We start from the raw sequence: 16175 nt of genomic DNA, 5'->3' as shown, positions 1-16175 counted from the left end.
CTAAATTTGATTGACAATTTGATTAGATAATCTGAATGCATTTAGGTTTGTATTGTAATGTGTTTTGTATTTATGTTATTTCAGTATATATAGCGTAGTTTATAATGTCCTTATATATTGTTTAATATAATTGTAAGTATGATCTATAATTATTAAGGAATGTTATTGGTATTGTTTATATTTTTTCATATTATCTTGAGGCTGAGTGGAAGAGAGGGCTAAAACAGCCTGAACCTTGCCTCAAAAAAATTAAGACATATTTCATTTTCATTTATTATACTGTGTTGACTACACCTATTGTAGCTTAGTGGTTAATAAACGATTTGATTTGATTTGCATACAGTGCGAATCATGACTAGCTTAAATTCTCAATGCACTTAAAGAGACGCTTTCAGGAATTGGGCACACTATGAAGTGGTGTCTATTTACGTCACTGAGGCAATTCAAAAGGAAATCTTTCGAAGAACAGCTATATCCACAATCATGAAACAAGAATGACACTGACTTCAATTTGCCAGCCTACAGATTGGTTCTATTTGCAAAGAAGTAATTTTGTGCAGACTGGTGCCATGGTTTACAACATGCTGCCAGGAGAACTCAAAGAGTCTTGACTTTCAGGATTTGAAGAAGAAAATGTTCCACTGGCTAGTGGAAAGAACTGTTTATATGCATGAAAGAGTTTAACACAACTAATAAAAGTCCATGAATGTTTTAAATTTTAAATGCAAATAATGTAGTGACGCTATATCTGTTCTTACTGTGAATTTGCTTCTATAACTTCTACTTACTTACTCTCAGTTATAAAAATATACTTTTATTAAATTGTTTGAATATTATGTCCAACAATATTAGTGTCATGTCCTCTTTTACTTAACTAAGATATAAAGAGGCGAGAAGTGATCTGAAAAGATCTAATTTATACTAACCACACCTATAATATACAAACTACATTATAAATCACTGCAAATATAGCACCTCCAGTTAAAAGTGTAATTTTCTTCATTTTTTCTACATCTTAAATACTTCATAACTAATAGGGGAATAGATAATAAATAAACATAATCCACAATTACTTTACTAAATTTATTTACTATAATCATAATTGTACAAATGACACAAATAACTAAATAATGGTGCCCCACACCTCTACTCAGTATCGACCACACAGGAACAAATACCCCCCCACACATTAAGCGCAGCGTGCTCTGTATTGTAAAAACCAACCGTTTTGTGATACGGAAAGGTACAACAATCTATGTACAAGTAGGAGACAAACACATTTTACTTATATGGCAAGGTAAAATACTTTCATTAAATGACATTTACTCCAGTTGAGAAGGTATTCAAATGTACAAGGGGCGTGCATGTTACAAAGCGAACACATTTTCCCAAACACTTCCCTGAGATTCATATTGGCGAAGATTGTCTATCGGAACTCAGGATCAGCCTGTGGAAGTTCCTCATAAGATGAGTTCCCTCTGCGACCTTCAGCAGGAAAAAATGACATTTACTTTTCTAATCTCTTTTGCATTAAATATTGAAGAATTAGGATTTATTTTATAAACACGATGAAAAGGTTAAGCAGTAGGAAGTTATAACTTCCTTAACTTTATGACAGAACACATAATTCCACTATTTAATACGTATTACACTATTAAGTTGAATACAAATGAACCTCTATCATTCTACTACTTGACCTCATAGGTTACAACCTGTACAATGAATGACCTCTGTTCCATACCAATACGATTTAATTAATCGATTTATATATGAATGTTACATAGCCTTTTGACATAATGTCACTGACCAGAAATAAGGAGGTTATACAGAACTATAACTTGTATCTTGTGAGATTAATCACAGGGCTGGAAATAGAGGTACAAGACCAATATGATCATCGTTTTGCAACCTAAAGGCTTTGTCAATAAATTTCATAAAGCAAAATAGTTACCAACTGAAGAAAATACGTTGATTTCCATTGTTGGAGTTGTTCTCAACTGACACAACAAAAAAGTATTGTAGCTATAGCAATAAATCGACTCTTCTTGCCTGCTACACTCAGACACTGATATAATGAAACATACTTTGCACTACTATTAGTCAGATGGTTATAATTCTATGCAGTACAGTCACTCTCTGTAGGATGGATTGAGTTACAATATCAGTCAGTTGCTGAGTGTTCAAAAACTAAAATTTATTAAATGCTGTTATTAATTTGTGACTTTGCTTTTATGATAGTACAAGTAAAAAACTACAACAAATGTAAAATTGTTATATGTTATTATTGGATTATAAGGAATTATCAACAAAATATCAGAATTCAACTAAATTTTTGTAAACAATCTAATGTAACACTAAATGAGGCTAATATGTACTTACGAAGCACTGGATACATGTTGCCCTCTGTAGGGCCTGGGTTAACGTCAAAGCCTATCCCAGGCTGCTGAGCCCCAGGCTGCGGAGAAGGGGCTGAAGGGGGGGCAGCGGGGCTTGCTGCTGTGGGTGTCTGGTATACTGGCACTGTTCCCAGAAAGATAGGAACCTCACCGTAGAGGTTTGAGTGACAACCGCTCACTGCTGCTGTCACCTTCAACAATAACAATAAATTATCATTCACGAGAATATCAAACTTAAAGTCCGAATTATCTGTTTACTTGGAAACAAGATTCTTATTATCCGCTCACAGGCCTACTGAGACATGAATAACAATAATAAGAAAATTCAATTTCTCAAATTCATACAGAATAGAATACTAATCTACCTTACTTTTTTTGTTAGATCAGAAAACATGATTCCACTTTCAGCAATTAACTCACTAGGACAGAAGTGAGAGACGATAAAGCGAGGATAAGACCTCAGGATCGTACCATCCACAGAAGCTTCTATCTAAAAATTTATTAACAAAATATTGTGTTATAAAATGGTATTGAAAATTAATAATGTTCTGTATATTATCAGAAAAAAGGACTAGGTAGAATATTTTATACTATAGTTACTGGTAAATAAAAAATTTTGTTTATACAGAACTGTATGTTATGTATTACCGTTTATTTGAAACAAAGTGGTAGCAATTTTAAACCTCAGTTTACAGCTATGAAAATATAATAAAAAATGAAGTTCTGGGATAGGCCAAGCTTAGCAACACATTTTTAACCCATCTAACCCAATCTGAATTTTCCCCTTATTTAACTCTTTTTTAACTGTATGAACAATAAAAAGTATTAAATGCCCTAAAAAATACATGTATCAAACAAAACACGTAGACGTCTATTTTGACTGACTAGCACTAACTATGTAGCTGCTGTCCGTCAATCAGCTGTTTCATTAATATTTGCATGATATATGCAAGGCCTGGCTGAGTATAACACTGGGAACCATTTGGTTCTACCCACATCTAGTGTTAACCTTTACTGTACCTGAAGTGTGTACGAACAATTGATGATGGAGCACTGGTCCAGGTTACATGGTGGCATTACCGGCACAGCCAGCTGTTGAGTATAACACTGAGAACCATATGGTTCTACCACATCTAGTGTTAACTTTACTGTACCTGAAGTGTGTAGGAACAATTGATGATGGAGCACTGGTCCAGGTTACATGAGTGGCATTACCAGCACAGCCAGCTACTGGGTATGACACTGGGAACCATTTTGGTTCTACCACATCTAGTGTTAACTTTACTGTACCTGAAGTGTGTAGAGGAACAATTGATGATGGAGCACTGGTCCAGGTTACATGGTGCATTACCGGCACAGCCAGCTGTTGAGTATGACACTGGGAACTATTTGGTTCTACCCCCATCTAGTGTTAACTTTACTGTACCTGAAGTGTGTAGGAACAATTGATGATGGAGCACTGTCCAGGTTACGTGGTGGCATTACCGGCACAGCCAACTGTTGAGTATAACACTGGGAACAATTTGGTTCTACCACATCTAGTTTTAACTTTACTGTACCTGAAGTGTGTAGGAACAATTGATGATGGGAGCACTGGTCCAGGTTACGTGGTGGCATTACCGGCACAGCCAGCTACTGGGTATGACACTGGGAACCATTTGGTTCTACCTCATCTAGTGTTAAACTTTACTGTACCTGAAGTGTGTAGGAACAATTGATGATGGAGCACTGGTCCAGGTTACATGGCGGCATTACCAGCCACAGCCAGCTACTGGGTTATGACACTGGGAACCATTTGGTTCTACCACATCTAGTGTTAACTTTACTGTACCTGAAGTGTGTAGGAACAGTTGATGATGGAGCACTGGTCCAGGTTACATGGGTGACATTACCCACCGGCACAGCCAGCTGTTGAGTATGACACTGGGAAACTATTTGGTTCTACCCCATCGAGTGTTAACTTTACTGCACCTGAAGTGTGTAGGAACAATTGATGATGGAGCACTGGTCCAGGTTACGTGGTGGCATTACCGGCACAGCCAACTGTTGAGTATAACACTGGGAACAATTTGGTTCTACCACATCTAGTGTTAACTTTACTGTACCTGAAGTGTGTAGGAACAGTTGATGATGGAGCACTGGTCCAGGTTACATGGTGGCATTACCGGCACAGGCCAGCTACTGAGTATGACACTGGGAACCATTTGGTTCTACCCCATCTAGTGTTAAACTTTACTGTACCTGAAGTGTGTAGGAACAATTGATGATGGAGCACTCTGATGTGTTGTCTGCTAGTCGTAACTTGGAAATTTCAGGACCTTCCACGGCCCCTGGCTTCTAGCAATACAATGCCAGTCAGAAGGGAAAAAAACGTTCTCAAGAAGGCTGTGGAGCTTACCAATCGGGAAAAAATGAACTCGCCGAAGGGGCTACATGATGAAATTGTACAGCCTTTCTCTGTGCAAGGTAATTCTGCATCAAGTTCTGCTGTCTCTGCCTCTGTCATACCGGCTAACGCGATCAACTTGGATGGGGACAATGAAAATGAAACCGTGAATCAGGGTGTAAATAATGACTTTATTGAGGTTAGGTCCAAGAAATATAAGAAACAACAGCGTAGATCTGAGGGAAAAAAATCAATGTTTATTACGGGACGTTGCTGTGGTGTCTAATGATAAAATTGAAAGTTGTAGAAAAAACGTAAACATATGTTTGTATCTAGATTTGCTGAAGACGTGGAATGTGATGCTTTGAGACAGTATTTGAATGACTATGCTGTTTGTAACTATGAGGTTATTAAACTGAAGAATAGGTATCCTGGGTACAGTTCTTTTAAAGTTGGAGTGCCCTATCCCTTTGGGATAAAATGTATAATCCGGACTTCTGGCCTACAGGGAACGTATGTAAGCAAGTTTAGATTCTCTCGTAAAAGTTCTTTAGTGGAACCCTCTTTTTTAGAATCAGGACAGTTAACGAACCCGGGGTTATAGTCACCCAATCCTCAGTCGGCCTAGTTAATTGTCATAGGCCTAGTTTAATTGTGGTAGTGAGTGCCGCTACTCAGGTGGTTGAATCACGTTCTGAGACTGTGCTTGCGCATATTAACATGCAATGTATAAAGAACAAGGTGAAATTTACTTGAAGTTTTTAACAGTCGCATACTTTGTGACGTTCTTTGTGTCAATGAACACTGGTGCATAGAAGACGAAATACAACTTTATACACCTATGGACTATCTACTTGCGGCTAGCTTCTGTAGATCTACTCCATATGGCGGAGCTGCAATTTTTGTAAGAAGTTCATTTAAATATTCTTTTTCTGTTGTAAATATTGATTCGTTCTGTGAAGAGAAACAATTTGAAGCAGTTATGATCTCTTTTAGTGTTATTAATTTGTTGATTTTATCTGTTTATCGCAACACCTGACTCTTGTATTGTAACTTTTACTGATAGATTGTCTCAACTTCTTGAATTTGTCTGCAATAGTCCTAAGTTCTTTAAATATAAGGTCGTTATCGTTGGGGACATAAATACTGACCCCAATAGGAGTACCTTAAATACAGTTAAGTTTCTTAATGCACTAAAATCTTATGATTGTTTTTGTCTTAATCTGTCTCCCACCAGGCTGGAGTCTTGTCTGGATAATTTCATTTCCAATCTCATATACCCTTCTTTCACCCTTCTTCATATACATGTAAAACTGTTCAACCTCACATCTCCGATCACCTTGGTTTGTTGTTGAATATTGATTTATCTTATTTGTCACCGTGTACCGCTTTACCAGTGATAAGTGTGAGAAAAATGTGTATAGTTTTAGAGTTTTAAATGATGTTTAGTATTAATAGATTTAAGTACAGATAGGGTAACATTGACTGGTCTGAAGTGATAGTTTCAAATGACCTTGAAGTGGCTTTTGATTGTTTCATGCAGGTCCTTCAACATAATTTTAATGATTGTTGTCCTACTAAAACTAAAGTGGCCAAAAATACTGTAAATAATAATCGCAAACTTAAAAACTGGTATACTCCTGTTTTTAAAGCAGATTAGGCTATTTTTAGATATTAGTCATAGTAGATGTAAGAGCAATCCTGCCTTATGTGAAATCCACAGAAGGGTTAAGAAGTTCTATAGGGGAAACAAATAGATCTAGCTAAGAAAAATGCCAACGATGCTTATATCGTGGAATCACGTAACCTCTGTAAAGCTGCCTGGAATGTCATTAATCTGGAAACAGGAGGGCGTACACCTAAGAAAAACTTACAGACAGAGCTTCCTATATCTGCTAGTGATTTCAATGATTTTTTTGTAAATATTTCTAATAATGTAAAAGGTAATAATGCCGTTAACTTGAATTTAGCTGGTGCCATCGATATCTTAGAGTCTAGTGTTATAAAGAATCCTCAATTATTGCCATTTAAATGGAATTTTGTGAATTCTGATGATGTTTTTAAAACTGTTACTGGGCTCAGTAATTCAAAATCTGAAGATATTTTTGGTCTTTCCAACTTTGTGTTAAAGAAAATAATAGATGTAATCTTGTATCCCCTCACTTTTCTTATTAATTGGATACTCGCAGTGTGTTGGTGTTTTCCCACATTGTTTGAAACTTACTCTAACTGTGCCTGTATATAAAAAAGGGGGATACATCTAATATTAGTAATTATCGACCTATAGCGCTGGTTCCTGTTGTATCTAAAGTGGTCAAAAGTATCATTAAGTCTCAGATGGAATGTTATTTTGAGCAGAATCATCTGCTTCTCATCTGCCCAATTTGGTTTTAGAGAAAATCTGTCTACTGTTAAGGCTGTTGAAAGTGTTTGTATCCTTTATCTTGAATAGCTTTGAAAATAGTGAGGAAGCCAGCACTTTATTACTAGATCTAAGCAAAGCTTTCGATACTGGTGCCCCATCAGGTATTGCTTGAGAAATTGAGCTACTATGGTTTTGGAGGCAACGAGTTGTCACTGTTGTCCTCATATCTTTTAGATAGATCCCAGTTGGTCAAAGTTGGTGATCAAAGATTCTGATCTTAGAAGGGTTGAAAGTGGGGTTCCCCAGGGTTCTGTCCTGGGTCCCTTTCTGTTTATAGTTTTTATAAACGACCTTCCCAATTTTGTACCTAATAAGAGTGTTCTTTATGCCGACGACACCACACTAATGTGTTCTAATAAGCTATCTGACATTAATTCTGTAGTAATAAATTATATGAGGGAAAGGTCTTACCTCTGGTTTGATGCCAACTGCCTATATGTTAACGAGGATAAGACGGAGCATATTGTTTTTAGTTTTAAGGAAATACTCTGACAATAAAATCAATAAAGTTACTGGGAATTAATTTAGATTCTAGGCTTACTTGGAGAAGTCATACTGATGCTCTTTGTTCTCGCCTGTCTCGAGTGATTTTTTTACTGAAAAGACTTAAAATTTGTACTAGCTCAACCATAGTTCCTAAGGCATATTTTGCGTTGTTTCATTCCCACCTTTTGTATGGTGCCCTACTTTGGGGCAATTCAAGTGGTGCCAAGGAGGTTTTTTTATGTCAAAAGACGGCCTTACGTACAGTTTTTGATGTCAGTACTGTGATTCTTGGTAGGCCTATTTTTGTAGAACACGGTATACTTAACTTTGCCGTGTATTTTTATCTTTCAATGTTTGGTATATGTAAAGGAAAATCTAGATGTTTTTAACCTGAGAAGTGTCGCTCATAATTATAATACAAGGTACCAAGATCTTCTAGATTTAAAGATATGTTAGACTCACCAAAACCCAACAAATGTATTTGTATATTTGGGAAAAAAGCTCTTCAATAAGTTACCATTAGTAGGCTGTAGAGATATTACGTGTAAAGTTTTTAAAAATGTTGTTTTAAGATGGCTTAAGAAAAAAGCTTTTTTATTCTGTTGATGAGATGTTATCAGGCAGTATTGACATTGTATTTTAATTTAGTTTTTTATGTTTTCTGACATGTACTTATGACCATAAGTGCTAAAGCTAGTATTATCTAATTTCTAACTTTGTCATGGCATTTGTAATGTGGGAAAAAACAATGATACTTGATTTCTTGACACTGGGGCCATTTGGTTTACCACATCTAGTGGACGACCTGAAAAAGGAGCAGAGGCATTACTTGACACTGGGAACCATTTTGGTTCTACCACATCTAGTGTTAACTTTTACTGTACCTGAAGTGTGTAGGAACAGTTGATGATGGGAGCACTGGTCCAGGTTACATGGTGGCATTACCGGCACGGCCAGCTGCTGAGTATGACACTAGGGAACCATTTGGTTCTACCACATCTAGTGTTAACTTTACTGTACCTGAAAGTGTGTAGGAACAATTCATAATGGAGCACTGGTCCAGGTTACATGATGGCATTACCGGCACGGCCAGCTACTGAGTATGACACTAGGAAACCATTTGGTTCTACCACATCTAGTGTTAACTTTAACTGTACCTGAAGTGTGTAGGAACAATTCATATATGGAGCACTGGTCCAGGTTACATGATGGCATTACCGGCACGGCCAACTACTGGGTATGTCACTGGGAACCATTTGGTTTCTACCACATCTAGTGTTAACTTTACTGCACCTGAAGTGTGTAGGAACAATTCATAATGGAGCACTGGTCCAGGTTACATGATGGCATTACCGGCACGGCCAACTACTGGGTATGACACTGGGAACCATTTGGTTCTACCACATCTAGTGTTAACTTTACTGTACCTGAAGTGTGTAGGAACAGTTGATGATGGAGCACTGGTCCAGGTTACATGGTGGCATTACCGGCACGGCCAGCTGCTGGGTATAACATTGGGAACCATTTGGTTCCACTGCGTCTAGCGTTAACTTTACGATCTCCACTTTGTCCTCTCGTTCTTTGTTTTTGGGCTCTCGAGCTTTCCATTTAAGCACCTGCAAATTATCATCTTATTAAAGAAATGCCACAGTAACGTTATAAATATTAATACGTTCAATAATATATAATGTGATAAAACTCTGTTCTTTCAAAATGCTAAAGTCTAATTGAAGGCAAGAAAATCTTTTGGCCATCTAGATAGTAAAAAAATTAAAGATGCTGAACTACCGTTACTTATTGAATGTATAATAAATAGTGTTTTGCTTGTTTCAATTCTTCTGATTAACTCAATTTCTATTAAATTTAAATGTTCTTCCTTAATTTATATTTACCTCATTCTACCATGTATGTTTGAACTTTTTCAATTATTGTGACCTTTCCAAGTCCTTCTTCCTTGAATTGTTTGTCTTGTTTTTGAAGCAGAACTTATCTATATATGGATATGTTATTTCCTTTCACTATTTGTAGTTTCCGATGCAATTCCAAACATAAGAAAAAACCCAGTCACTTTGATAGATCATATATATATATATATATATATATATATATATATATATATGAGAGTAGACATACCTTCTCGAGTTTGACGATAACATTGTCAACACGCACATTGCTGGCATTGTCAACCTCCAGGGTGACAGGAATGTTCTGACCAGGGACAAAACCGGAGTATGGCATGTTGATGACAACAGCCAGAGGCCCAGACTTGCACCAGCAGCAACAGAAGTACTTCTCCAACTCCAGCTTCACCGGCTCCTGGAACACAAGTCATCTGGATTACTTTAAGCATAGAAAATTTGCCTTTATAAAATAATGTTGTTTACATTCTCACATATTACAACATGGGGAGGGCTAGAGCCGCCATCTCGGTATTAAAAATTTCCTACATTCAGCTATGGTAGCGTGTGTCCCTCCTACATTGATCTTTTTGACGTGTTGAAGTGTCTTCTACAATAGAAAATCCCACCATTTGGGACGTGTTTTGTGATGATTATGTTTAAATCATTCTTAGGTTAAAAAAAGCTATTAGGATTTGAAATTCGAGAATCAATTTAAAAAAAATTCGGAATCGAATTCATAAATTGTGGATTTGCCCCTCAATATCACAAACCCATTGAAATCTATCTGTAACTTTATGATAAGACTGGAATAAAGATGAGTGAAAGCCGAGCAAGGCAATAGTGTATTGATTTAAAAAAAGGCCATACCATTGTTCACAGTTATGACCATCATGACATGTAACTTATGAATTAGTGATGAAAATCAACTAAAATCCGTGAAATCATACTAGGACTATTTATCTTTTGGAATAGAAAACAATTTATTACCAGATTGAGTTTCAGAGACTCATGTGAAAAGTTGTTTAAAGGACTCAATATACATACTCTTCCTTGTCATTTTACATATTGGAAACAATATTATTTTGCAGGAGTAGCCAGAGGGACTTGGATGGGCTGGTACATGTGTATTCGCTTAGAAATCCCTATGCATCGTCTTAGCCAATTTGAGCAAAGACTGTTGATTGAGCAATTTACTATGGATTGAGACTGAACAAACCTTTTCCGGCACAAATGAAAGAAGAACATAACTATAATAGCTTTAAAAGACTTTTAATAGGATCCCCTTATATCCCCAAATATGCTATTCTGTTAGTAAGTACCTAAATTAAAAGCCCAGTAACAGTACCTAATCATTTTTATGTTAATATTTTATATTGGAAAAAATAATGTTTGTACATTAGACTTTTATTAACTGTTTTTGGTATGTACTGAAATGACATTTATCAATGACAAATTGAGTGTTTACAATAGCACTGCTACAAATAATTGTAAACCAATTTGATAATAAACGTATTTGGTAGTATTTTGGACAAGGGTGGTGAATTTCCCCAAGACCTGATAGGTTGTTTTCGGCGGTTTGTGGAACTGCTGAAATAATAGACTGATAGGCTTCACGGTGTGCTTCCGTTTTATTTAATTTATTATTAATTTATTTTAAAAATTACATCAAAGGTATCGATTTTATAGTAACTGAAGCAAGTAAACTGTGAAACAAAAAGGTAGTCGCTACTACACCAAGCTGCACGACGGTGTAAACCAGTAATTGAAATCAACAGATTTTTACAGAAACAGTATTGAAAAAGTTGTTGCATCGTGTGATAACTTCCATTATTTAAGAGGTGATTATAAGGAAAGAAATTTTAAAAATATACACTTCTAAAATGTAAATAATAAAATTTAATTTTTTAATTAGCTTCTTTTTTATTTCATAATATTTCTGAACATCCATTGTTCTTTTAAACAATAATTCAGTTAAAAATTGGCTAAATTAACAAATTATTGATAACAGAAGTGTCCTAGTAGCATTATTAAACACGTTGAAAGCATATGACTTATTCCACTTGAATCTTAAAATATTTTATTCAAAAGCCATATGTATGCATTCATGGAGCTACCAGAATCTTAATTAGGTTCTTGTTGACTTACTTATTATTTACTTTGCAGCACTTCAAATACAAGTATTGAAAGTTTTTTTACATAATAATACCTTTAAATTTCTGTGGATGGCTGTACTTCTAAAATAGTTTTGAAACCTTGAAAATTAAAATTTTGTACATAAATATTTTTTATACTAGTATATTTATCGTACTGGAATATAGGCAACTACTTAGAACCTCAAAAAGCTCACCTTCGCCTTAACATTGTAGTTGAGATCTACAGGAGTAACGACAGTGAAAACTTTTTCACAATTCTGATCAAACTTCCACGGACGATCAAGCGTGGCCCTCACTGTGTAGCGGATGTTGCCGTGCTCACCCTCAAATGATGAGGGCAGAAGAGGTGGTAGGGTCGTACTGAACGGGTAAACATGGTCTCCTGGCGGTATTTCAATTTCACCTGTCGTTAAATATCACATAAATATGTGAGTTATACGGTTATACTTTTATTGTAAGCTATATTTGGAGTCACGAAAATATGATTCTTTGACTTAAAGAAAAACTTATGTACAGTCTGGGGAAAAATTATTGTTATACAGTCAGTTGATTATTATATAAATTACCTATATTTCTATTGAACTGCACAAATTGCCCATAACTGATTACCAAAGGAAGTAAATAAAATAAGAGATAAGAAGGCTATTGTTATTTATAACATATCTCGCTTAAAACTCATGTAGTGTGATTGTACATTTAGTACAATCTTATCACTATATAAGCTGGAATATATACAGGATCTCCAATAAAGAATGCCGCAAATTTGAATGGCCATTACATAAAAATTGTTCAAGATAACTAAACAATTATTAAAACATCAAATTGAAGAGAAAAGAACAAATTTTGTTTTCATACCGTAATACGTTTGTTTCTAAGTGAACTCTATTTGTTGCTCTTCAGATATCAAAACAGTATTTGAGATTTCTTGCAAAGTGTTATGTAGCATCTCTGGTGTACAGTAGAGATCGCTTTCGAAAATCACCCATGCAGCATAAACAATGTTCTTTACATAACCTCACAAGAAAACGTCCAAAGGGGTCAAATCCATACTTCTTGGAGTATAAGGAATGTGCGCACCCCTGCCTATCCAACCTTCTAGAAACCTGTTCTCAAGTGTGTCATACATTTCCTGTAGGTAATGAGGCCCCGACCTCATCAGGTTGGCGGGTTTAATCTGATGTCTTAACTGAATATTGTAGGTGTAAAGTCTCAATGTTTTATGAATATCATCATGAACTGTCAATTTGGGTATGTTTAACTGATGACTTCGTTGGACAATCGATCATCTGGCGAATTTTGAACTCGATACATAACTCAAAACCAACGCTGCACACTATTTCAATTCTGCATTCCAAAGAACACACTATGCCTTCTCTTGCGCTCTAAACATTGTAATCGCGACTGGCACCAGGCGTATCAGTCACAATAGCGGACTGCCACTGCGCGTGCCAAGGTCAACATTTTCTCTCATGCTCTCCCAAACTTAGTTATTTCAACTTCAACTTGACGTTTAAATAGTTTAGCTACCTTGACTAGTTTTTTTAATAACGGCCATTCAAAATTCCAGCGTTCTTTTTCGGAGATTCTGTTTATTCATAAAATATGTAAAACTATTAGCCAATTAGTATAAATAAGTAAGCCCACTTATTTCAAAAATAAACTGAAAACAATCTAGTAGCCTATTTTATTTTATATTTGGGTTACAAATCCCGTCTGCAAAATATACTACATTTAGGTCATTTGGCTCTCTGTATTTTAGGCACATCTCAAAAACACTAAAAAAAATACAATTCTATGTATCAAGACATGCAAATCTCAGTACATAAGATGCCTCTAATGTAAGTTTAAAATCTACCGCCCTCAACAAAACTCACCTTCAGGCAACACCTTCCTGCTAATTTTTACATATGAACCTTCAATACATTCTAAACATTATCTTAAATTCCTCATCGTCTGCTCTTTCCACTTCTGATTACGTCCTCAAAACATTCAAACCTTGACTTGAAGAGAGTCCAGGAATGGCTCTGAAGCAATAGGGATACTCTCTTTTTGCGAGTTCATCTGCATTTTCTTGTATCCCTTTATCTTCTGAGACCCAAAACAAACCTTAACCATTTTTGGGTACCCATAACATATAGATAATGTCAAGTAGACACTGGTCGTGAACTCGCACATTGGGTTTATATACTAGTACATTCCAATCAAACTTGTCCTTCTACATTGGAGTGAAGTGGCGTGAGTTGTCAAAGTTTTTAGAGTAAAATTAAATTAGAAATATTGCAAGAACCGTCATTTTATCTATGAACACAATATTAACCCTTGCAGCAGTGTATAAGTAAGTGAATGTATAAATAGACTATAAAGCTAAATAATTTGTAATGTGGTCAAATAAAAAAATATTGATTGCAGTTTCTTTTGTTAAATAAAACAATAAATAAGCGTTGAGAAAATATACAGTAAGTTTCTTGGTTTGTTAATTAATGAGTGCTAATCTAAAGTTAGACAGCAACTATATGGCGCTTTAAAGTTTAAACAATATTTAAAAAAATTTGAAGGTATTTTTTTTATACAGAATATTTGACAAAACTGGTTTTATTGGGGTTAAAACCTCAACATAACATAACAAAATATCTCTAGAACTAACCATGAGAGGAATTTGCCTATTGAGTATGAAATCAATATCGACCTTTGAATGTATTAGATTATGAACAGTATAATAAATAGTAGTACTGATATTGTGGTTTACATAGAGAAAATTTATATAAAAAACACAGAAATACATTACAACAGTGTAAAAACTTTTTAATGGTTCAACCTATAAAAATACAACTGTGCACATCAGTTTAGGATCTGTTGTCAAAATTGTTTATGCCAACTTGAGAGAAGTCGCATTTCATCAAGATCTTTCAAGTTAAATTTTGCAGACCATTATTTTCCTAATTTAGGCCCTTAAAACAAAATGCAACATGACATGTTTATATGGGAAATTTCCACTAATGGAACTTCTTAATGAATGTCTCTGAAGAGGTTATCAATGGCACAAGAGGATCGTTTTAGGTTGCAAATAAATGTGCAATTTTTAATAAGTTGTACAATAGAAGAGAAGTTATTGAGCTGTTCCGATACTTGTCAACATCATTGTATACGATAACTCACTGTTGGGGCCTCCAGCAAGATTGTACTTGTTAGAGAAGTACTCTTCTGTGGCTGTGAAGGTGACGGTTTCATTGCCAGTGTTGCCGTCATTTCGCCTTACACTCTCAGTCTCACTCCATGAAGTTTTGGCCACTCCAAGAAATTGTATTATTATAGCTGAAAATCAAAATCAACTTAAAAGCAGTTAAGGTAATTCTTTCAACAAAATGAAAATTAGCAGGTGTAATATTTTTCTAAAAGTTTTGTAACTAAAATTTGTTTTATTACTACTAATAAGCAATAATAAAACCAACTTTGGCCTAGACCTACATATCAGAGAAACTACAATATTTATAGCTTGTCCAGACAGCAGTGAGCAACCGCTTTTGTGAAACGGAGAATAGGATTCTCCCAAGAGTTAAACTCACAACTTGAAGCCACTAGAAACAAATCCTGTCACTTTTAAGAGGAATCTCACTTAATTTCTTGATATTCATGGTCACTTTTGACTACAGTATAATGAGCGGCCACCAACACAATCGGATGATTATGAATTTTAAATCTCAGTACTTTTGAATACGACATTTAATCTATAAATAATTATAATTAATCATTGCCACCTTTCTTTATTTAGACCAGTGACATCATTACCAGCTATTATCGTTTATGTAGAAGGTTATTGACAAGAACAATGATGATGAATATGCAAATATTGGCTCAAAAGTTTGTATAAAGAAAAAATCTTTCAAAACTGTTCTTAGATGTATCTTGCAGAATATATTTATTGATGAGAAATTATGATTATTGGTGGTGATCTATTCGAGTATTTATCAAATGCTATCAAACATGTCTACCCTGTGAAGTAATAGTTAGTACTACGCGCCTCAAGAATATTTTAAATACAGTTTAATTATATTGTACAATTTAAAAAAAAACTAATTTCTTTTACATATAAAAATATAGCTTCTCAATATTAACATTTTTAAAGTCTAAAACTTAATTCAATTCCACATCATTGTTCAAAATTTATTCAAAGTAAAAACGTATTTGGAAATAAATTTCAAATTAAAATCATGTGTTCCGTTTTTGACTAATGGCGGCAAGAACAGTGATGTACGTGTCCTCTTTGTTTCACAAGCAGTCACGTTTATCCTTGAAAATAAATAAGGTAAGTAAATGTTATTCTTTTCTTGTAATTATATATTATATTTTAATTTGTAAAGTATGTTAATATTTATACATTAATTTTTAAGAGTGAAAACTAGCCAAACCATATTGTTCTTTGAAATATTT

At 35.0% G+C, this 16175-nt stretch overlaps 1 protein-coding gene across 3 annotated transcripts in view; it reads right to left on the bottom strand.

The window, feature by feature from the left end:
• The window catches only part of LOC124365836 (arrestin domain-containing protein 17-like), a 39556-nt gene that overhangs the window by 19726 nt on the left and 3655 nt on the right, over positions 1-16175 (bottom strand). For 2 of the 3 annotated variants that reach the window (XM_046821891.1, XM_046821890.1), the window contains exons 2-6: positions 14904-15059; positions 11942-12150; positions 9827-10009; positions 9121-9309; positions 2380-2587 (exon numbers count right to left, since the gene is read on the bottom strand). In XM_046821891.1, coding sequence (XP_046677847.1) covers positions 2380-2587; positions 9121-9309; positions 9827-10009; positions 11942-12150; positions 14904-15059 — 945 coding nt within the window. Of the gene's footprint in view, positions 1-1068; positions 1486-2379; positions 2588-9120; positions 9310-9826; positions 10010-11941; positions 12151-14903; positions 15060-16175 lie in introns of those variants that run through there. The other variant, XM_046821889.1, reaches the window with a different exon arrangement.

This window comes from Homalodisca vitripennis, chromosome 7 (genome assembly GCF_021130785.1).
Source record: "Homalodisca vitripennis isolate AUS2020 chromosome 7, UT_GWSS_2.1, whole genome shotgun sequence".
In the NCBI taxonomy this organism is placed as follows: domain Eukaryota; kingdom Metazoa; phylum Arthropoda; class Insecta; order Hemiptera; family Cicadellidae; genus Homalodisca; species Homalodisca vitripennis.
Note: the sequence above shows the minus strand (reverse complement) of the source record. Positions and strands in the feature narration are given on the sequence as shown.